This window comes from Balaenoptera acutorostrata, chromosome 10, assembly GCF_949987535.1.
Source record: "Balaenoptera acutorostrata chromosome 10, mBalAcu1.1, whole genome shotgun sequence".
NCBI classification, from domain to species: Eukaryota; Metazoa; Chordata; class Mammalia; order Artiodactyla; family Balaenopteridae; genus Balaenoptera; species Balaenoptera acutorostrata.
In genome coordinates this window covers 101,605,888-101,630,696 of record NC_080073.1, presented here as the reverse complement: position 1 = coordinate 101,630,696, position 24,809 = coordinate 101,605,888, and the positions used below count along the sequence as shown (strand labels likewise).

At 39.7% G+C, this 24,809-nt stretch overlaps 1 protein-coding gene and 1 non-coding gene across 3 annotated transcripts; one reads left to right on the top strand and one right to left on the bottom strand.

The window, feature by feature from the left end:
• Positions 1-160: 160 nt before the first annotated feature.
• On the bottom strand, positions 161-24,809 carry EEF1E1 (eukaryotic translation elongation factor 1 epsilon 1). Of its 2 annotated transcripts, none has more exons than XM_057555545.1 (4): positions 24,654-24,809; positions 20,869-21,069; positions 14,706-14,801; positions 161-347 (listed from the first exon to the last, which is right to left on the bottom strand). In XM_057555545.1, the coding sequence occupies exons 1-4, from the start codon at positions 24,738-24,740 to the stop codon at positions 270-272; spliced, it is 462 nt and encodes a 153-aa protein (XP_057411528.1). In that variant the 5' UTR covers positions 24,741-24,809; the 3' UTR covers positions 161-269. The 2 variants fall into 2 exon arrangements, with proteins under 2 accessions (XP_057411528.1, XP_007173986.1); XM_007173924.3 differs by lacking the exon at positions 161-347 and adding an exon at positions 8,711-9,444.
• Positions 7,464-7,536, top strand: TRNAE-UUC (transfer RNA glutamic acid (anticodon UUC)). The gene has a single exon. It is a non-coding gene; the product is annotated as a tRNA-Glu (tRNA).

The window sequence follows — 24,809 nt, the reverse complement described above, 5'->3', positions numbered from 1 at the left end:
TATGATGTATCCTCCATTTCTAAATCGTTTTGTCATTTCGAAAACATCACCTAAATGGAATCATACACAAAGCACTTCTCCTGTTGTTTTTTTTTTTTTAATTTTTTTTAAATTTATTTATTATTTATTTTTGGCTGTGTTGGGTCTTCGTTTCTGTGCGAGGGCTTTCTCTAGCTGTGGCAAGCGGGGGCCACTCTTCATCGCGGTGCGCGGGCCTCTCACTATCGCGGCCTCTCTTGTTGCGGAGCACAGGCTCCAGACGCGCAGGCTCAGTAGTTGTGGCTCACGGGCCCAGTTGCTCCGCGGCATGTGGGATCTTCGCGGACCAGGGCTCGAACCCGTGTCCCCTGCATTGGCAGGCAGACTCTCAACCACTGCGCCACCAGGGAAGCCCCGACTTCTCCTGTTTTAAGAATAGCTGTTCTCCCCCTGCACAGCGCTCTATGCTTGATCCTTTTTTAGAGGCTCTCAGTATCAGACACTTCTAAATCATGGAATGGTAAAGGGATTTTGCCAATTATTGTGCTTCTTGAGAGTTAAGGCATCTAAAACATGGAAATAATGCTAATTTAGAAGAAGTAAATTTCTGACTTCAGGGTAAATTATTTGCTAACTCCTTACTGAACCTTATAAAAATTAGAAAATAAAAATAAAATGTGTATTTAATTACACGCCTCTTGAGAACAAAATTAAAACTCATTCCTTAGTATAAGCCCATCAAGGATAAGCATAGCTGCGGGAGTGGGCTCCTAGATTTATTTTGCTTTTTATCAAATCCACTTCACGAGATTTCCTCTGGATATTTTCTGTTGGCGTTACTGTTTATCCTTTTTTTGTCTAACCTATTTTTGAAGTGGGTTAAAAAATTAAAAATGGAAGAAACTGATGAAAATAAAGGAGGGGAAAAGATTAGACAGTCTTTTGGGGTAAAATACTAAATATTACTGTGTGTTAATCATACGAAGTTTTGGAAATGCCTCTGGCATGCTAAGCCCAGAGGCTGTGTGGTGTGAAATAACGCGCTGGGTATTGGCATTGGCAGCGACTAGGCAGCGACTTTACAGTCGTGGACTGATCGTTCCTGGACTGAATCCTGCTGTGCTCCTTAGAGCTGCTTCCGGTGTAGCTCCGTCACTTGGAGAACATGCAGTGCTTTACCGCGAGAGCTGCTACAGACAGAAACTCCTGGGACAGAGCCAACCAATCAGAACTCAGGACGCTCCATCACCAGGCTAGGCCCACCTCCAGAAAACTGGACTTAGCTATGAAAAAAGACAGGAGCAAGAGTTTTTGGATGAGTGCAGCTGCTCTGTGTCTGATTGTCACCCAAGCTTCGGACAGGTGTAGTATAATGGTTCTCATGGTGGGGTCACCACATCAGATCTCTTGAATCAGAAACTCCAGCCGAGACCCAGCAATCTATGTTTTGAGAAGCCTCAGGTGATTACCACTCATGCTCAAGTCTGAGAACCACTGCTTTCATGTAATGTCTGTCACCCATGCCTCAAACTTCTGACAATGACAGTCAGCTCTACATTTCTTTCATCTAAGTCTCAGGGCTCGAGTCAAATGCCGAACAGTCAGGAACTGGTAAGGTCAACCAGAGGGTTAAGCATTTCTAAGATAAGGGTGTGTGCGTATCTGTGTGTGTGTGTGTGTGTGTGTGTGTGTGTGTGTTGCAGGAGATTGGGAAAACTGGGGCAGTGGAGGAAGGATAACCCACCTTGCATGAAAAGACTGGTTCATGGACTGCACCAAAGAAACTTTGGAATTTGTAATCAGATGGCTGGAAGTTTGTGGTCTTGGTCAAAGCAGGCCTGGGGCCTTGCTGTTTAGAGCGATGCTTTGTCAGGTTAGTTGTGTGGCTACTGTATTTCAAGCTTAACTTGGACAGACAGGCCTGCCAGGCACAAATTTCTCAAGCAGATGATGTTCGGGAAGGCAAAAATTATCCACGGCAAGACCGCGAGGACAGATGACCCTTAGCAGAAATGGCGAGCCAAGTCCGCAGGATCCCTAATACAACTGGCTAGCCCTAGGGACCCAGCCTCTCTGAAGTGGAACAGACAGCACAGATGAGCCATCAAATAAACTCGCCAGGCTGGAAGAGATGTGACGCTTTCATTCTCCCCACAAAGAAACGAAAGTTTAAAAGATGAAAATATTCCTAAAGGAATCACGATAATGGAAGAAGAAACCCTTGAGACAGAATAGCAAAAATGGCCAACATCTCAAATTCTCCTGACTTCCTGTCTCTCTTCTTTTGGCCTCTCTCGTAAGTGAAAGATGAGTTTTGCTAGATAAGGTAGCAGTTGGAATTAGTTTTATTCATCGGCGGCAGGGAGAGTAAAGGAAGAGCCTGCAGGAATATGGGCTCCAGCAACAAGTAATCATTATTACAAAATCAAATTCCCCATCTCATCTCTGATATGCCTGTATGTAACCCTAGAGCTGGGCTTCAGTGTTATAAATCCAGCATACAAGACATGGAGCAGATAGAGCCCCTGGTGTATCGAAAAGCTCTGGCCAGCAAGAGCGATATATGATAGCAAATTTCTCCCCACTGCTTTTTCAATAAAATTCACCCAGAGCTCCAGGAAGAGTTGGGAATGTAATTCAGCTTCAATAAATCAAGACTAAAATTAAGATGGCCAGATATGTAGCGGCCTACTCAGGTGTATGGAGAATTTCAAATTTAGTGCCCTGGTAATGGGTAGGAGCAGGTAATCTCATTATGGAGAGAAAGAAGAAATATCGCTCTCTGGAGCTAAAAAGCTAAATGCTCGAATCCACAAAACCACAACATCTCTGCCAAAGCTGGATTAATATTAAAGTTTGTGTAACATCTGACTTTTTTTTTTTTAAAGGAATGAAGTCAAATGATAGAAAAAACATACATAAATGAAAAAGCTGTACTTCACAATCATTCTAATTTGACTCCTTGTCAAAGAGTTGTGTATTTTCTCTCTCGGTGTGATGTACGTGTACCTGATTGCAATAGAGTTCTATTCTTTCCTAACAATATCTCTGCTTAAATTTTTATCAACACGTCTTGAAGCTATTCTGGAAGGACTTTTAGCAGGGCTCTCACACGATGCACCGGCAGTGGGTGATCTGCCCATTCTTTCCACTCCTACCTTCCTGCCTTGGTCCCTGCGGTAAACCTAATGTGCCCATTACAGACTGTGGTGACTACAGATTCAGGTTTAACTTGGGGGAGCCAATGGGGGACCTATATGCTTAACAGGGAGTAAAAACGAGCATGCCCACACATCTGTTAAAAACCTCCATGCGGTAATCTTATGCTGAATCTGGATGGGGATGGAGGAGAGTTTAAGTTAGGTCACTTTTTCTACCATCTTGTGACGGAACTCCACAAATCACTTCATGACATCTTGGATGCTTTGGGTATAAGTGGGACGAAAGACAAACGGCCTTTTTTTTTTTTTTTTTTTTTTTTAGTATTTATTTGGCTGTGCTGGGTCTTAGTTGCGGCATGCATGCGGGACCTAGTTCCCTGACCAGGGATCGAACCCACAACCCCTGCACTGGAAGCGTGCAGTCTTAACCATTGGGCCACTAGGGAAGTCCCACAAATGGCCTTTTGATATTGCTTCCAGTTCTATTATTTCTATTTGGTTTGTTTACTTATTGATTTTTATTTTGGGGGCAGCGCCGTGGCTTGTGGGATCTTAGTTCCCCAACCAGGGATTGAACCCAGGCCCTCCACTGCAGCGTCCTAACCACTGGACCCTGGGGAATTCCCTTCTATTTGGTTTAAAACCATTATTTATTGTAATTAGTGGAAAATCTGTGGATCCTCGACTGAAGAATGATCCTTCCCTACTTGGAATTTTTGACCTGTTCTTGAAAGTTGCACAGGGTGTAGGGAGACAGGGCCAGTATCTAGTCAGGGCCGTCAAATCAAACCCCAGTGCATAAAATGGTGATGGGTGATGTCCTCCAATTCTGCAGTTGTACAGTTCCCATTCACTCCAGCCGTGGTCTAACTGGGTGGTCAGCATGTGGGTTAGTCTCTGCCTCTGCCCTACCTCCTAAAGTAACATGAGATAATGTGAAGGTTGTAAAGTGTCTGGTACAGAGCCCAGACACAGTAGACACTCAGTAAATGGTATCTGATTGTTTTTATTTACTTTCAAAGAATGCTGAGCGGCTGGCTGCCTCCCCAAGGATGCTTTACCTGCTGTTTCAGGAATCTGTTTACAGACCATTGGATTGGAAACCCTATGAGGGCAAGTGTGTACCTGTGTTGTCCACAGGGCCTAGTCGACTGTCGACACACAGTAGGTGCTAAAGAAATATTTGAGGGTTGTTTTTTTTAAATTGAAGTGTAGTTGATTTACCATGCTGTGTTAGATTCTGGTGTACAGCAAAGTGATTCAGTTATACATATACACATATCCTTTTTCATTATAGGTTATTACAAGATACTGAATGTAGAGGGATTATTAAATTTATTAATTTTTTTAAAATTTATTTTATTTTTGGCTGTATTGGGCCTTCGTTGCTGTGCGTGGGCTTTCTCTAGTTGTGGCGAGTGGGTTTCTCACTGCAGTGGCTTCTCTTGTTGTGGAGCACGGGCTCTAGGCGCGCGGGCTCCAGTAGTTGTGGCTTGCGGGCTCTAGAGCGCAGGTTCAGTAGCTGTGGCGCATGGGCCCAGTTGCTCCGCGGCATGGGGGATCTTCCTGGACCAGGGCTCGAACCCGTGTCCCCTGCATTGGCAGGTGGATTCTTAACCACTGCGCCACCAGGGAAGCCCTAGAGGGATTATTGAATGATAGTGCTGTAGGCTTCTGGGACTTACGGAAAGAAAATGGTGGAAAGGGGCATCTACTTTTCAGAAGGAATGGCATACACTTTACTTTAGAGGAGTTCCGTTGATCTTTTAGGGAAAAAAGAAAAAGAAAAATAGTATGCTCCCTTTTTTCAATGGCTTGAAAGATGTGAGGACCAGAGATTTTTAAGCTGGTGAGTAATACAATGGATTCATGTTTTACCAAAATCACAAGATGGGGACTTCCCTGGCGGTCCAGTGGGTATGACTCCATGCTCCCAATGCAGGGGGCCCGGGTTCGATCCCTGATCAGGGAACTAGATCCTGCATGCCGCAACTAAGACTGGCGCAGCCAAAATAAATAAACAAATAAATATTAAAACCACAAGATGCTCTGACTAGTTATCTTATCTGCTCTTGTTGAGCAGGTGCCTCAGAGATGGCCGGTGGGAAGAGGCTTATGGATTAGTTAAGAATTTGACTTTATAAAATTGTGGGTTATGATTCTACATCTTCCATAGCAGTTTGTCCTTCACTGATCACTTTCTGTGTGCCAGGCACTGTGCTAGGTAATTTTTATACCTTCTTATTGCAAATTAAATGAGATCAGTCATCTTCATCTCTGTTTCATAAGAGGAATTTCACATGCAGTGACTTATCCAAGGTCTCATAATTAATATACGGTGAGGCTAATGTATTTGACTCAGAAAGAAAGAAAGAGAGAGAGAGAGAGGGAGGGAGGGAGGGAGGGAAGGAGGGAGAGAGACAGAGGAAGGAAGGAAGGAAGAGAAAAAGAAAGAAAGAAAGAAAGAAAGAAAGAAAGAAAAGAAAGAAAGAAAGAAAGGAAGAAAGAGAGAGAGAGAGAGAAAGAAAGAAAGGAAGGAAGAAAGCTGCTTTAGGACTTCCTTTGCGGTCCAGTGGTTAAGACTCCGCGCTTCCAATGCAGGGGCGTGGGTTAGATCCCTGGTTGGGGAACTAAGATCCCACATGCCACGTGGTGCAGCCAAAAACAACAACAAAAGCCTGCTTTATTAAGCTATAATTCACATATCACAAAATTTTCCCATTTAAAGTGTACGAGTCAGGCATTTTTAGTATATCCAGAATTGTGGAAACATCTAATTTATTCTCAAAGTTCTGTACACTTTTGTTTTATCCAATGCCTAGGGCAGCTTCTTCTAAGGTTGGCAAAAACGAATTTCATACGTTGGTTAAGCAGAACTTGCCAGGCGCACTGGTGTTTACGGACTGAGTTTGAGCCAGACACTCGACTGAACCCCAACCCCTGGATACTGGCTGTGACCCGGGGAAGTTCCTTTACCAATCTGTGCCTCAGTTTCATTGTCTGGCAAAAGGGGATAAGAATTAAAGGAGTGAATTCACTTAAAACACTTAGAGTGGTGCCGAACACATACTGAGCGCTCAATAAGTGTCAGCTGTTAGTGCTGTTATTAAAAGTGCATTAACAGAACCTCATAACTCAGTACTGCAGGATCCTAAAATAGTTTGTGAACCTTGAAAACCGTGATCAGTGAAAAGTATTCATTCTATGGTATTCGAATTCTTTGCAAACTGATGATCCATGGAATGTCAACAATTTACTCACAAAAATTCTTTTACAACTGGATTATTTAGCATTCAGAAAGTATTTACCCATTTAAACACTACTTACCGTGCTAGAGATAGCTAGCTGCCTACCTAGCTGTATCCCTCTCTTCCTTCTTCCTCATTCATAGCACAAGTTTGGTTCTGGCTGGCAATGTGTGTGCTAAAGGACTACATTTCCGGCCTTTCTCCCAGCTGGGATGGCCAAAGACATGTAAATAGATTTTGCTGAATAGGGCTTCCCGGAAAGGTCCTTCAAGTGGACTGACTCAGCTGGGAGAGGAGTCTTTTTGCCCTTCCTCTTGGCCTCCTTCCTTAGGTCTTAATCATGGACTTGAAGTCTAGAGCCAATAGCCATCTTGGACCATGAGTTGAACTTGAGAAAGAAAACTACTTGCTCAGTATGAAGAAGCAGCTAGGTGCCTAATACCAACTGTGGGCTGTCTTCTTTCACATAAGAAAAAAACAACCCAGTTTAATGTTATTTGGTTTTTCTGCTATACACCTGTACCTAATTGCAATTCACACTTACACTTTTCTTGGTTAGCTCAAAATGGACTTAATACTAGATTCTTTCAACACACATCAAGCATTTACTGTTACGTGTCAGTTATTGTTTGGACAGCTGCGAAAAGACAGCCTCTGCTCCCAAGGAATTAAACATCTGGTGGAAGAGACCAGTGATCAAAAATAGCACAATGACGTCAGTGCCAGATGGGAGGCAGGGGGAGGTGGGTTGGTCAGCGTGGACTTGACTTCCAGGACACATACTGAAGAGGTCATCAAGTGAGAAAGAAAGGGCATTTCAGGTAGAGAAATACCTGACGGAAATGACCCAGGACGCCCCGCAGCTTTTCTAAGGGGAAATGAATTGTTTTGATTTAGACGCTGAGAACATCTAAACTTATCTAACCTTTGCCTACGGGAGCCAGGATTTTCTCTTTCTGCCACCCCTGCATCTTCCAAGATCATCCTGACACGTAGTAGGTGATAACCTACTGAAGCAATGATATGCTCTGCAATGAAGAACTGACTAGCAGATGTAAGATTCACAAGGGGGACTTCCCTGGTGGTCCAGTGGTTAGGACACGGCACTTTCACTGCCGTGGGCCCGGGTTCAATCCCTGGTCAGGGAACTAAGATCCAGCAAACCATGGGGTGCGGCCAAAAAAAAGACTCACCAGGTGGAAGTGGGAAGAGGATACATTTGGCAAAGAGGTATCCGGTATCCTCTGTCCCCTGCTTCCTCACAGCTGACCTACACTGAAGGAAAAAGAGTGAAATGGTTGGGACTGGCTAGCCCATCTCTTGCCTATCCTGTCTATCCTGCTTACCTCCCCGGTCCAGGGGAGACCAGAGAAGTGTGAGGGGAAGGAGTAATTTGCAGCAGTGGAATTTAAGGTGGAAGCCTTACAGCAGACCCAGCTGGGGCAGCGGCATGCGTGAGAAGTCAGACTGGGCCTGCCTCTGTAGCACACGTACTAACTCCCAAGGGGAACTTGAGCCCTTTAGTCTCTGAACATGCAAATACAAGTCCACAGTTTCTAATATAAAGGCTACTTTGTAAAAATTAAAAATGCTCCCAATAGCAATGAATTGTGAAATCCAATCCTGTAAAAATTATCTTGATCTATTACAATATACTCAATACTCTTGGCCTATTAAATCTCTTGACTCAGTAACGTGAAGAACAAAAGCGGGAGGAGTGGGGGGCCTCTTACAAAGAGAAACCTTTACTGACAGCCATGGGCTGTATGTTAGGCTTTTTCACATATGGTTTGTCTCCACAAACCCTCAACATTTAGAGTTATCTTTACTTTTACATTTTATGTTTAGAGATTAAGAAAATATGGTTAACTGATTTGCTTTAGGTCATGCATTCGGCTAGTATGTGATCAAAGCAGGACTGGGCCAAAGGGATGGACACTTCCCAAGTCTCTGCTCTGTGCACTTGAGCTTTGAATTGTACTCTACTGAGACTCAGAGTCAGCACCAAAATGTTACACAGCATTAACAGTGAAGCGCTCAAAGACAATTTTTCCTGTTATTTGTAAATATAAGCTCTTTAGCTCTCAATCATTATTTATTTACTCAGCCACTAAGAGTTATAAACTGTATAGGTTTGTTTTAATACAGTATGAGTCTTTGCTCTTTACACAGAATGTCAACAGCAGCCTTTCTATGTTGGTTTTTAGTTTAGAAAAATCTAGTAGTTACCAAGTCCAAAATTAGTGGGATAGTGGGAATTTCCCATTGCTTTTTAGCTACTGCATATTCCAATGAGCCCAAAGACAACAAAAGAACCATTAATTCGAGGGAATGTATTTTATTCCACTTCCCTCTAGGGCAGTAGTTTCACCTCAATGAATACTGACTACAGGAAAGAAACAAACAAAAAATGACTTTTTCAACCACGTTTACTGGCTCACATAAATATTTGAAAACAAATCCATCTGTCTTCCCTTTTTGTCTCCTTGGCACAATTTATCCTAGTTCTTAAAAAACAAACTACTATAAATATTCAGAAGGGGAAAATTAATTTATAAGATGAAAGAGGTCAATAAATAGCCAAATATATCAACCATCGGAATGACTATTTTTTTTTAAGATTAAGCCACTGATTTGCAACTTTTATTAAAATAAATTTCATCTCTAAAAACAAGATAATTGATACCTTGATCTCAACTCAAGTTTTGACAGCACTTTAAGTTTTACATAAAAAAACTGCAAAATTTCAACTAAAGAACAAATAAAATGTTGGGACACAAGTTTATACTTTAAAAATTCTACCAACTTCAATGAATAAAGAATGGCTGCCTATCAATTCATGTCAGTCCTCTGGTCCAGAATACACTTTCCATTTAAAATATCTTAATCACTCTTCTGTACAGCGCAGATGGCTTCTAGTGGGAATTAGTATATAGTCTGTTCTTGATGAAGACAACACTAGACAGATGTTGCCTGATGCCTGGATAATGCTGAATGTGACAAAACCAGCGAGACACGTTAAGATATTTCTCCTTTTCTTGAACTGTCAGGTCAACCTAAGTAGAGATTAAAAACACACACACAACACAGACATTACATAAGTGCAACTATTAATACCATTTGAGTAGGAGATAGAAATTGGGGAAAAAAAACCCCCACAGTTCTCAAAGCCAACATATTCAGATAGGAGTGAACCATTTCAGCCACTTGGACGAGCCCACCATTTGTTTAATGATTTCATGTTCAGTTCAAAACCAGATGTGCTTAGGGGCGAAATCTGAAGTTTTCAACAAATGAAAAATTTACATTAACACAGGATCTGGAGGACTAAAGTTTGTTTTTTTACTTTATTGTAAAGGAAAATAGAAGAAAGGAAGAGAATAGCTTCTGAGAGACTAAGACATGGTTCTTTCTCCAATATTTTTCGCAAACCTAAAATAAGAAAGGTTTATTGGCTTCTAACATACTTAACAAGGGAATACAATGTAAACTCAAATACATATATATATATATATTTGTAGATGGCTGGTGTATATGTATGTGTAGACAACTGTTTCTTTCTACTAAACTCTGGGGAAAAATTTTACTGAAGAAGACAATGACTCATTTAATGTTAGGGGATTATTGCTTAATACAAGAAGGAAGGGCTATTTCTGGGGTGTATGTGTATGTCTCAGATCAACAACAGACCTTCTGAAGTCTGTTTTGCAATAAAGCTGCACTCGATCTTTAGAGGATGTAGCAGTTCACAGAATTTACTGTCAAGCTACAAGGATGCCCGGAGATTTGGTTAGGGAAAGATGCAATCAAAACAGTGGGTGCCTATCATTTCACTGGGCTCAGATCCCAAAGTAGGTGACTTGAAGCCTTTTCTTTGAGCCAAATCTTGGATTAGAATCATGAAGAGGTGTCAGGTAAGGAGAAGCCAGTAGGACGGCCACGGACCAGGTAAGATTAGTGTAGTTCCTTCTGTTGTTAATTCATTTGTTTAACATATTGCAAGTCTCCATAAAACTGACAAGGAATGTTCACACACACCAAAAATCTCAGTCACCCTCACGCACTTCAAACCCATTAGCAGTATGCTTGTTGGAAGGCGCTTTTAGCAATGGATGCCCTATGGCTGTTCAGAATTTAGCATATACTTGTGCCTACAGGCAAACACTCTGCTAAGTCACCAGGTGAACAACACTGAAGGACAAATCACTCTGGTATCTAATAATTATTACAGAATAGAAAATATTATTAGCAATAAAATTAAAAGGTAGACATATAGCATTTTCTCAATAAATGTTTAATTGAACTTGTATTTTCATTTCACATTTACTATAATGCAGTCTAAACAGAGAAAGTGATAGAAGTCATCCTGCCTTCCTTTTTTCCTTTTTTCCTTTATGACATTAGGATACAATTGTATCAACATCTGATCTGTTAACATCTTTGGTGTCAAATGTCTATCTCTGTTGGACCAGTTTTACTAGCAGGGGGTCTCACTGCTACTGTTATGTAAAATTTAAGTTTCTGGTCTAAATCCTACACAGCAAGCTGCTACAGCAAATTACAAAAATATTCTCATCTTGTTTAAGGGGGTGGAGGGTTGCATCCAGTCATCAGAAACGTGTGACTGTAACTGTTCACCTATAACATAGTTAGGCCATGGCAAGCAGATAAAAAATTAACACATTAGTCAAGAAAATTGGTCAAGAATGTCTTTTTTTTAGTGTAAAAGTTACTTTTTATTAAAAGAGAATTCATGGTTTCACATGTAAAGAATTATATTTTTCCTATCCTGTGTGCTGTACATAGAAGGCACTTAAACAACCATTGCGGAATAAACCGAGTATCAGTCCATATTTCAAAGGGTAAAACACATTTTGTAAAAGAGCTAACTTTTTGTTCTTTTTCTAAATCTTTACCATAGGTGAACTTCACCACTGACTTCTAAAGAAAATACAAGATTTTTAAGAAGTTCAACTACTAGTAAACATAGCTGCAACTCTAACAGGAAATGGGGGTGAGTTTTCCTTCCTTCCTTCCTCCTTCCTTCCCTCCCTTCATACATAAATACATACATACATATTTACATACGTAAATAAAATTCAAAACCAACTTCAACACACCTCTTTACTGACAGTTAAAGCAAAAAGTAGCAAGTATTACTCCAACTTGATTTCATGTCAGCTTTTGAAATACATGATGAATCCAATCTGACTGCTTACAAATTTGACTAATTTAAGAACTCTTTCATTTTAAAAAGTCTCTGCTCAGCCGTTTTGTGAGATGTTATTTTTCAGAATGAATTAAAATGCACCAAGAAAGCATTTCCAAACAATAAAGTACTGATGCTTGTTTGATCTACGTTCAAGTTGTTCACTCAGATTTTGACACAGGGGAAAAGGGCAGTGTCTATTTACTGTTTACACTTCAGAACAGCGTTTGGTATCACCCGGACTAGCATATGCTGCCACCAGGCCTATCACTGAAGATTATAACAACAGCAACAAACTACAACACCTGGCAAAATCGATATTCTCCAACTTAAAAATTTCACTTTTTCGATCTCTAGTGTAAGGATTACAACAGACCCACAGCACAAAATAACTGTTATTCCAGGAACTTCTGAAGTTTCTTCTAACATTTCCTAATTTATTCCAATAATTTTTAACTAGATCATCTATTTTAGAGAATGTAAACTTGTTCATATTCCCTCAGAACATTTTGCTAGAAATGCAGCACTTTTTCAGAAGGCTCAGGTTATGCTTAACCTTCTGGTTTAAACTGTGGAGCTTGCCCCTTGAGTCTGAGAAAATTGTGACTGACCTCGCTTTGTTACCGCCACTACTTTTTTGGTAGACATTCTATTTCTGAACGTACTGTAAACAGAGAAACAAACAAACAGAAAGATTTTACCCTCACCAAACTTATATTTTTTTTTAGAACTTTTGGGATGGGATCCCCATCTAATATTTTACTTAAAACTGGCTTTCCATCATTCCTTTCTAACTGACTATTTTTTGCTCCTTCTTTTTTTTACAACAGGAAACACAATGCGCTTGTTCTAGTTACCATTTCCTGCTTCTTACTGGTCAGAATGCCAGTGAGTCTACAGCGATGCTTGGCCCTTCTACCTAATCATTCCTTCTTATTTATATTGGCACTCTGCGACTAGTTTGAACTTTAAAGCCAAACAGATAACACTCTTAGTCACTCATTTCCAGGCAGACATGTGAGAAGCCCTCTGAGCGGCGCATCCCAGATCGGGGTGAAATGCTGCTTTGCCTCCTTTCCAACTGGTACCACGCTGCCTCTGGGGCATTCTTTACGGCGTGCTGGGGCTGTCGGCAGCTCTTTTTACTCTTCCTTTCTTTCTAAAAGAATGACACCTCCACTGGTGCTCCGAACTTGGAGACAAATGTAGCTCATTGATAACAATCTTATAGTCAAGCAGCACGTAACTTTACAAAGGATTTTAATAATCTTGAGTAACAGCCTGTTCATAGGGACTGCTATCTACGGAAGAAATCACTTTAAGAAAGCAATGAGTCACTGGGGTGACAATAAACGGCCACAGTAACTGGCCGTTTAACAAAGGAAGAACAATGTAATATTCCTCAGAGGGCATTAAGATGGACCAGATCTCAGAGTAACGCAGCCACCGCTAAAATCGGGCTCACACTGAAACAAAATACAGCAGGACCATTTGATGCCTTGAAGGTTCCCTGACTGCTGTTTTGTATACTGCACGGATTGCGCTGACTTACATATTAAGTATTTAATAACGTGAACAAGTAAATGAAGGAACGTATGAGGGCAAAAATAAATGCACTGCCATGGCAAACAAAGCGCCAGAACTGTCTGATGAACACAAGCAGGAAGCCGATCTGAACCTCCCGTCTACTCTGCCTGAACTTAACACCTAGTAATCACTTTTCTTCTCACCTGGGTATATTTACACTTCACTCAACAGGAATGTCATTTAACACCACAGGGCAACGCTGTCACAGCACAGGTTTCATCTGTGAGGCCTGCTCCTTGAGAAGGTGTTTACTTCTCTGATACAATCTGCCTGCACGTGGACCAGGGTAGGAGAGCTGCTTTGGTTATGGACTCATTTTATGAACCCAAAGGAACGGTGAACAGTGATTTACGTATCATTTCACTCAATTTTGTTTTGAAAACAACAAGCATGAGATAATCATAATACTGTAATCACTAAATATAAAAAGGATATACATGTCAAAATAGGGAATATAAATAGGCAGAGATCATTGAATATTGTTAACAGAAGCCTAGTTTTTTTTTAAGTTTTATTTTATTTACTTTTTTTGGCTGAGCTGCGTGGCTTATGGGATCTTAGTTCCCTGACCAGGGATTGAACCCGGGCCAGGGCAGTGAAAGCCTGGAATCCTAACCACTAGGCCACCAGGGAACTCCCTGGAAGTCTAGTTTTCACACGTGGCATTGAATGAAACTCTTCTAACTTGCTTGAAAACCATACGCCCTTGTGGGCACCTAGACTCACAGTGAAACAGCTTGGCAGCCAGCACTACAAGTGCTGTGCATTAGGACCCTGTCCACTCTGCTGGCAAAGAAATTCCACACAAGGTCCCTCCTTCTCAGGGTATTTCCTTTCCCTATCGCATGACCTGTATAAGTCAGAGAGGGAAGAAGGTAAATATACACGTTGGTTTGCAAGAGTTACACTTCCTTGTCATCTTTTATTTTTTTAATTAGAGGGGAGAAATGCTCATCTTCTTAATGACAGCTTGTGTGTGATTTCTCCTATATAGCTCAGCGGGGAGATAGGACTGAAGGCACGGATTTGGACTGACCAAGAGTTGGGGATTTGAGTTACACTAAGGGGATCTAGGCTGGATGGGGAAGAAAGCGTACAGGTTTGGAAAGAGGGAAGGAAGTGAGTTACTTCGGATAATGATGGAACTAGGGGGTAAGATTAAGAGCTAGGGTAAGAGATGGCACAGAAGGTGCGGTACTGAAATCGAGGCGTAGAGCTGGAGCAGAAAGGGGACGGTGGGGTCCAGGTGAGGATGCCAAGTGAGGATGACAAAGGGTGGCAAGAGAAGGAGCCCCAAAGAAAAACAGGAACAAGAACAGGAATCAAGCAGGTCAAGGAACAGGAAGCTCCTATGTGTGATGGATCCATGGAAGGAATATTTGCATAAGGTACCTTGTATAAAAATAATTCCTTTCACTTTCATGTGATAAGTTGAAAATTCAAATTTGATTTAAATTCAAGACAAAACAAATCATTCTGAACATCACAGACAAAAACACCAGTAACTATTCAAATACTCACAATAAAGCGATGAAGTCCATAGTATAAGAGGATATCTGCTAATGTGAAGTTATATCCTGTAAGGTAGACTTTATCTTCAAGATATGAATTAAGATCCTAGGGAAAAAATAAAAAATATTAATTTAAAAAACAGTAATAATAAAGTTAACTATATATTTGACTTGAAACATTTAGAAGGCTATTAGAAAATACAATACTGACATTTAATTTAATAAATTTAATCTTTGACAATAATAGATTCGAATTCATTCAAAATCATAAATCACATAACAATCAACTCATTTTTTAAAATAAGGTAAATATTATTAGCCTTATTTTAAAGAAATAAGAAAACATTAGAAAATGATATTCACAGTGCCATCTCTGATCATTTCAAAGACTCCAGTTTTTTTTGGGGGGGGTGCATTTTGTAAATCATGCTCATGTTGGATTTATTTTTTCCATTAAAATATAAAAAGCTCCTCAACAATTCCTATTTTTTAAAAAAATTTAATTATTTTATTTTTTTATTTTTGGCTGCGTTGGGTCTTCATTGCTTCGTGCGGGCTTCCTCTAGTTGTGGTGCGTGGCCTTCTCATTGCGGTGGCTTCTTTTGTTGCGGAGCATGGGCTCTAGGCGCACCGGCTTCACTAGCTGTGGCACACAGGCTCAATAGTTGTGGCTCATGGGCTCTAGAGCGCGGGATCAGTAGTTGTGGTGCACGGACTTAGTTGCTCTGTGGCATGTGGGATCTTCCCGGACCAGGGCTCGAACCCGTGTCCCCTGCATTGGCAGGCAGATTCTTAACCACTGCGCCACCAGGGAAGCCCAACAATTCCTATGTTTTAAGAGAATTATAATTTATTATAATTATAATAACTATAATATTATTATAATTATTAATTACAACAATTATAATCAATATTAATATCAATTAATTATATATTAATCAATATATCAATATTATAATATTGATCATATTAATTATATTAATATATAATTAATATTAATTATATATTAATATTAATTATATTAATATATAATTAATATTAATTATATTAATGTCATTAATAATTACTATTATAATTATTATTGTTGCATTTTAATATGCATATATTTTTAACTTTTTAATTGAGGTAAATACATGTAACAAGTAAAATTAATCAAATTTTAATTTACCACCATAACCATTTTTAGGTGCATAATGCAGTAAGTGTTAAGGGTATTCACACTGTGGTGCAATCAATTTTCAGAATTTTTTCATCTCAGAAAACTAAAGCTCTGTACTTATTAAACTACTCCCCCTTTCCTTCATCCCCCAGGCCCTGGCAATCACCATTCTGCTTTCTGTTTCTATGAATTTGACTATTTTATATGTTGTATATAAGTAGAATCATATACTATTTGTCTTTTTGCGACTGGCTTATTTCACTGAGCATGATATCCTCAAGGTTCATCCATGTTGTAAAATGTGTCAGAATTTCCTTAAGGCTGAATAACATTCCACTGTATGTATAGACCACATTTTATTCATCCATTCATCTGTCAGCAGACACTTGGGTTGATTCCACCTAACTGCTACTGTGAATAACACTGGCATGAACATGGGTGTACAAATATCTCTTTGAGACCTAGTGTGAATTCTTTTGGTATATTTCCGTAAGTGGAATTATTGGATCATACAGTAAATATGATAATTTTATTTTAACTCTTGATGAATTGCCATACTGTTTTTCATAGCAGCTGCACCATTTTACATTCCCACCAACAGTGTACAAGTTTTCCAATTTCTGCACATCTTCACCAATACTTGCTATTTTGGTTTTTATTTTTGGTAGTAGTCAACCTAATGGATATGAGGTGGTATCTCATTGTGGTTTTGATTTACATTTCCCTAATGATTAGTGATGTTGAGCATCTTTTCATATGCTTATTAGCTTCCTATATCTTCTCTGGAGAAATGTCTACCTGAGTCCTTTGTTCATTTTTAACTGGGTTCTTAGTTTTTTGTTGTTGTTGAGTTGTAGTTCTTCATATATACTGGATATTACCAGATATATGATTTGCAAATATTTTTCTCCCATTCCATGGGTTGCCTTTTCACTCTGTTGATTGTGTCTATTGACGCAAAGAAGCCTCACGTTTTGATGAAGGCCAATTTATCTATTTTTACTTTTGATGCCTGGGTTTTTGGTGTTATATACAAGAAATCGGTGCCAAATCAAATGACATGAAGCCTACCCCCTAGGTTTTCTTCTAAGAGTTCTACAGTGTTTGGTCTTATGTTTAGGACTTTGATCCATTTTGAGTTAATTTTTAAATATTGTGTAAGGTAAGAGTCCAGTTTCATTCTTTTGCAGTTGGATATCTAGTTTTTCTAACACCTTAAAGACTCCAATTTTAAACACCATTTAAAGCTACAGAAAGTTCTCTGTCATTTGTTCCTCAGACAATGACCATCAATTTTTAAAAGGTTAAGCACTGAGCTCCCTAAACAGCTGAGAGGCACTTTTGAAGGAAAAAAAACTTTTAAGTACATGTTAAAAAATTAAATAAAAAATTTAAAGGATCCTAATCTAAATCAGAAGTATTGTCTGATAGACCAGCATAAATAAAATCAATTAGTTTCCTGAGAAAAGAAAAAATCTAGACAAAAGAAAATATATTATATACATATTTTTGGTTTGAAATTAACATGTAGTTTAACAGCACAGGAATTTACATTAAATTGCGTTCACATGAAAGGAGACAAAAGATTCATCTCACCTTCAGAGAAAGATTTATAAGTATCAGATATTCTCCCAGGCTCCTCTAAAGACTAGTTATAAAACACTGCCCCAGAGGTCAATAGCATTCATTCTAGAAAAATTTCTTAAGCTGTAGAGAGAGGAGTCTGTTTTGATTCTCAAATCATATGCCAAATGCTTGGCACATAGTGGTTCAGTAATCAGTAAATGTTTGCTGAATTGAATCTGATCTCTTTGAGTTTGCCCATGCCTTCACTTAAAGACAGTAATTTTCAAAAAGGTATATGAATATGGGACTGTTAGGGGTGGTACAGATGATGACATAAAGGAACATGGACATAAACAGGGAAGCAAATATATAAGAATCAAAATAAAATTGGGTAGAGAGGGTAAAATACACTGGTATATTACAGGCTACCACTTAAATTCTATAGTAATCTGCTTAATGGAGATGGTTTTTCTTCAAATGTTTTCAAATGAAACAAGTTTGATAAAGCATAAGAATAAAATAAATATATCTACAATTAATGTTAAGAAGCATTTTTAAAAAGGTCTGAAACAATAATTCAACACCACTTTGTACAGTATATATATTCTTAAAATAGAATCCATATCTATATTTTAGCTATAAAGACTCTTTTAAGGTTATATTCTTTAGTTATAAAGACTTTGAAATGGAGTTTCAAAAACTATGACTAGGTAATATCTTTCTGATTAGTGATATAAATCAAAATTTTCAGAAATTAAATTCTGATTTTTCAGAAATTCAGAAATTTTTCAGAAATTGAATTCTGAAATTCAAAACAATTTCACACATTCAAAATATTCAGGGAACAGAACTAATGTCTGATGTTCATTACATTTTTTTTAAAACAAGTCTTTCTGATGCCATTGCCAAACTTTAAAAAATATTTCCCTCTATAGAGTTCCACCTGATTTTTCTTCTTCCTCTTAACTACCTATTATTAAACCTTCTAATAATATTGAAAAAGCAGTATAATAAACAACTATATATCCTCCATCTAGATCCAAATGTTAGTGTATCATAATGCCTGCTTTCTGAAATTACACATTACCTTAATTATGAGCCATTGTGGTTTTAACTCTGAAATGGAACTTTAGCAAGTAAATGAAATCCTTTCACAATATCCTTAGTAGCAACATTTTAAAAAAATGAGTAATAAAAACAGAAATAGCCCAGTATAGAAACAGGCAAAGAATATGTATAAGCAAATTTTTAAAAATAATCAAGATGCTCATAAGCATTATGAAAAAAATGCCACGGCATTAACAATGTCAAGGAAAAAAGTGCGAAGTAAACAAAGAGATCACTTTTTGGTTTGTTCTGGTTATGAAATTGGGGTGGTAAAGGAGGAAAAGGGGTAACATCCAGGGCAGCAAGGGTTTTGTGGAAGAAGCCACTGTCAATACACTTTTCTGGAAGGCAGAGGAGCAACATAGCCCTAAAGACATATACAGCTTTGGCCCAACCATTTCCCTTGTAGGGATTTGCCTAAGGAAACCAATGGGAACGTGTGAAAATATTCAGCAACAATCCAACACTACATGAGGACAGACTAAATCTTGACACAGGTATATGACGGAGTACTAACAGGTTATCAGAGACCGTATAAGCGAGTATTTACAGACTTGAAAAGATGCTCCCAACGTACTGTCAGTGAACAAAAAAAGCCAAGTTACAGTGTCCAAGAGTGGCCCATTTTTAAAATACACCACATATGTATGAGAAAAGAAAAAGCATGTGAAGAACACAAAAGGGAGTCAATAATTCAATATCTGAGGACCGAATATAAGTGTTATTAACAGTTCTCGCTTGATGGTGGGACTACAAATGTTTGAAATTTCTCTTATTTGCTTACTTATATTTCTTAAAGTTCTACAACGGATACTGCCTTTTAAATAAAAACGCTATCATGAAATAGCAAAAAGCAAAGTAAAACAGTAAACAACCCTTTCTCATCTGGCCCCAAATCACACATACATCTGTCTCCCCCACTGGTCTGAGTTCTGTAAGGGCAGGGGCTGTGCCTAGTGGGTCACTGTATCATCAGCCCCTAGGACCGTATCCTACTCATCACTGTAGGGACAGATGAGCAAACAGTGGCAGAGCAAGGGCGACAACCCAAATCATCCAGTGCCTTGTACATTTCAAAGATGGTCACATCGCCAGCTGGATTCTCCCAGTTGAGACTTCAGATAATAATATTGACATATCCCAGACACAATGTTTTATACTTCTATGCTCCTAATACCAAACCTCTGAATACAACTTTTGAACTTATACACCCAATTTCAATGAAATATTTCAGAATTAAATACTTCACTACTAATGCTTTCTTTTGGAAAACTGTAAGAGAGAGTTATATTTACTTTTTATTTGCCTGAAAGCTCCCATTCACTTAGAGGGAAGACATGCTTGCTTCCCTTTGGGAACGCTGCCACTCGTGGGTATTAAAAAAGAGTTGTTGATCAGGACAGACCTATAAAGGAAAGAGACCTGAAATTTATTTTCTACCAGTTCTATTGATGGTATCTGTCAGGAATACAGTTTAAACCATTTCTCCCAGAATGATAAATGAAAAACTTTCAGTACCATAAGATCTTCTTGTACAACTTATATTACCAATTTATATTATAATTGGAATAAAATTAGGAAACAGAAGGGATTCTTACAATGACATGTGGTTGTCTGGGTGATCTCTAAGGTTCCTTCAAATTTTAAGCTTAAAAAAAAAACAAAAAAACCCCAAAACAACACTTTATTTTTATATAATTAACAAAAATAATTTTATTTATAAAGATTTTTTATTCTTAGTGATTCTGGAGCCATATTTGGTTTATATTTTATATCAATAGATTCTTTAATTCTAACTTGACCTCTTTAGAAAGAAAATACAAATCCCAAAACAATCAGTCTCAAAGGCGGGAAATGTGGGCTTTCTCAGATCAAGTGGACAGTTTTTTACAAACTACAACCCCCAAAACTTTGATTCCCCCTTGGCTTTAAGAAGGTACTTTACTGCTTAGGGAATCAGGACTGCTGAGTGGGGGAAATGAATATCAAGCCATCACATTAAAAAAATCATACAAAGCTATTATTATTGACTATGATTAGTGCTGCAAAGGAAAAGGACAGGGTGCTGTGTTAGGAAAGAAAAGCATTTAGAACAAGGAAGTGCATCTGTTTGAGAGACAGTAACCAAGGACGAGCTGAGGAAGGGGTATCTGAGCTGAGGTCTGAGCTGAGGGGCTGGCAGAGTCTGTTCCAGGCAAAGGTAATAACAGCTACAAACTAACATGAGGCAGAAGGAAACAAGTAAAGAAAGCCAACAACTTCAGTTACGGAATCTCAGGGAAGAGACATCCCTGTTATTAAGAGTTCACACATTTCAGCCTATAAAGAGACGTGGCGCTACCTTCAGAACAGTTCGGATGTCGTCTTTATTGGAGTGTCCATCTACTTGAGTTACCCTGTATTCTAACCACTGTTGAACCACTGCTTTTTCCTCCGCGGTGCTCCCCAGCAAATATTCCTTGTTGGCCTGCTGGACTAAGTGAGCTGCTATGGTAGTCAATCCCGTTAGGCTTGGACCATTGTTCGTCTGAAGAACTGGAATCTTAAAAAGAAAAAAAGTTCTTCAGATAAATTTTAAAAACAAATACCATCATGACTGTAAGTTCTAAGTAATCGCTAAATCCCAAACTGTTTTTTCAAATACCCTTAAGATATTAAATTACCTACAAATGAGTCAAGAAAATAAGAGTTACATAATTTACATTTGATAATAGATGCCTGATGCTATGAAACTGGTAATAACATTGCAAAAATTAGTAATGATGCTTCTGTATAATTTATAACTACATATGTACAAAAAGAGAAAATGGAAATCCTAATAATACCACATTAATTTTGATCAAGATTACCCATACCTTATTTAGCAAGGTGAATGAACATGCTTAAATAAACCCAACTTCTGTAACAACAAAAGTAAGAAACAGTTATAGTGAACACTGAATTCGTGTTGATACAGCTAGAACCACCAAATGAGTTCTATCCTGCTTTAAGTGATATGTGATCTAATATGAATAGTTATCTCATTAACTAGGTGTGGACTAGTGATGGTGATTTCCTTGCCATGGATTGCATATTCATCAATTCTGGAGTCATTTAGAGTGAGGTCACTGATTATAAAAGTCTCATATAAAGTATGGGTTTCAGGTAATCACCTGAAAAACAATCCTACTTTTTAAGTTTCCCCTACTGTAACAGCAATCCAAAGGCTCAGATTATAAGAAATTGCTAATTAATTTAAATGTTCTTAATGCGCAACTAAGAGAAGCATTTTGAGAAATTTAAAAGAAAATGGAAAGTATCACCAATGGGGAGACTGACCAATTATAAACAACAAGTATACAATCTAAATGGCCTCAGGAAACCAAAAGAGAATATTTCCCCTGGAAGACGGCTACTCTTTTCAGCCATCTGTTCAGTTCAAATAGTATACTGAACTCGGATAGCGATTTTCACTGTTCAGAGCCCTTTCACACTTACATCTAGGTCAATGTGACCATGTGAAGTATACGGGGAGGTTAACATTTTATGGATACAGATTCAAAGGTTACCTCCTAAATGATAAAGGAAGCAACCAGAGGTAGTCTCAGCTTTCCACTTCCTCACCGGCTACTTTCCATTCATTACTTAGCTCCTTAAACTCTGACTTTTGCCTTCACCCTCAAATGAAACCATTACTTCTAAGATCACCAATAACCTCCTTTAAAAAAACGCATTAAAAGAAAACAATAGCAACTCACTGGGGATGCTGCCAATGTTCCATTCCTTGACTGTGTTTGTGTGCATTTTATGGCAGGTAACTCACTGAGATGCGGTGCTTTTAGGAAGGGGGAGGGAGGGAAGGAGGGAGGGAGGGAGGAAGGAAGGAAGGAAGGAAGGAGAGGAGGAAGGAAGGAGAGGAGGAAGGAAGGAAGGGGGAGAGAGAGAGAGGGTGGGGGGAGGAGGGGAGGGAGGGAAGGAGGGAGGAAAGAAAGACAGGAAGGAAGGGAGGGAGGGAGAAAAAAAGAGAGGGAGAGGGAGAAACGGAGAAAAGAGAGAAAGAAAGAGGAAAGAAAAGGACTCACAACTGCTGACTGTGGGGGTAAAATGAAAATTCTAGAAAATTATTTGGAAAAATAAATTATCCACAATCCCATCACCGGAACTCAAAAAATTCCCGGTTACTTTCTCATCTAATCATTATATCTTCTAAGACAGGTAAGTAATTTCCTCCTCAGTTTACAGATAAAGAACCAAGGTCACCAGGCTTGTAACTGCAGAGTCAGGGTTTCAATAAAGTACATTTGGCTGGAAAGTTCATTCTCTTTCCTTTACGCGGCCTAAGTAGACAAACCTCATGCAGCTGCAATCACGGGACACATACCACTTCACATTCATCTTCAGGTTCCATGGTCTTCAAAGTGATCACTTTCAATGGCTACATAAATAATATTCCAATGTGCTGATGTACGTAATTTAATAACCATTCTCCTAGAGCTGGATTCCTGGATTGTTTTCAAATTTTTATTATCGATAATATTGCAGTGAATGCCTTATTGCTGGCTATTGCTGTCAGTTGTCTTCCCCCCAAAATGAATAAATCTTACCATATATCCTCATCCCTTTCCCCAAACACATCAACGAAAACCTTCAATAGCTGTCCTCTGCTTAAAAAAAAAAAAAAAAGAAAGAAAGCAAAAGAAAAAGAAAGGTTTAATTAAAATAAAATAAGAAACCACACTGTGAACTCCACAGCCCTCACAACTGGGCCTCGAACTACAACTCTGGGTTTACTTTGCATTGCATCATCCATCGTATTGCTCTACTTGTTACCCCCAATTACCCAATCTTTCGTAATTTACTGGTCTTACACACTTTAAACACCAGCTTTTCATGTAGTTTACAAACTCATTTTTAGAGTCAGAATTAACTTTCTCTTCCACATTCCTCAACAACGCTTTCCTCCATTTAGCAGCTCTTCTGTTCTGATTAACATGAACTGTCGACAACTGTTTCTCATACTGGATCATAAGCTCCCTGAAGGCAAGACTCAGGTTTGGTAACGTTCCCTAAAAAACAGAAACCAAACCAGAGAGTAGGGGCAGAAGGGGAAGAATCACCAGGAGTACAGAGGCAAAAGCACAAGCTGGCCACTCGGCTCCAATGCCTACTCTGCACCAATCAGTGGGCTGCTCTCAGGCAAGTCATGTTATCCTTTCCAGACTTCGATCTAACTTACGTGTAAAAACTACAATACGACTGCTCTGGAGACAAGATTTTAACATGGACCAAATGAAGAACAGAAAAAGTCACAACAAAAACCAAGTATCATCTAGAAAAAAATCTCAAAGGGGCAAAAAACGTATATAATCCAAAGTTGTCTTCCTACATTTTCCTCTGATACATTGATTCCTCCACCGCAACCACCCACCTAATAAAACACAAACGTCCTTCAAAGCCCTCAGAAATCTGAGTCCTTACGCCCCACCAGGCAATCTCCAACCGCGGAACTTCCCCCCTCGATCTCTGCACGCTGCACATTGAACTTGACCTCACAAGGCCTCAGAAAAACCGAATCTCCCAGATTGCGCCAGGACCCACTACGTGATCTCTCTTACGTCTACGCTGCAATGCAGCACTTTTCAGTACTGTAACTAACACAGCTGCAACGTTTGTCCACCCAGCTAAAAATCAAGCTTCCTGAGGGGAGGGGCATGTCCGCCTCTACCACCTCCGTATCCCCCGGCCTAGCACGGTGTACTCGGCACCCCGTTTGCTCTCCGCAGTCGCTGCGTAATTCTGCATGAAAGGTACTGTTACAGCAAATGCTGTCACTGAACGCACACGCGGGGCCTCCAGCTCGGTCTACCCGAGGGCTCTCTGAGGACCCCCTTGCTTTCCCAGAATGGGATGATGATGACAATTTCGCAGGAGGAAAAGTTCAGGCCAAGCCCGAGAGGAGCAGGTGCCCCCTTCCTCCCTCCGGGAGCCGGGGCCGCAGGAGGAGACCCGGCGGCGCAGACACGTTGTGAGGAGGAGAGGCGCGGCACCCTCGATCCGCCGCCTCCGCCCGCCGGCCCGGTCCCACCCCGGCTCAGCAGGCCGCGCTCCCGTCCACCTCTCCCCCTCCGCGCTGCCTCAGCTTCTCACCTGGCGCTCGCCCTGAGCGCTGTACTTGTTCCCTTTACTCAGCCCCAGACACTTCTCCAGCAGCGTCAACTCAGCGGCCGCCGCCATCTTCCGGCCGAGCTCTCGGCAGGGGCGGGACCGGGTCAGCAAGGGTCTCCTGCATTGGCTGAGAGGGAC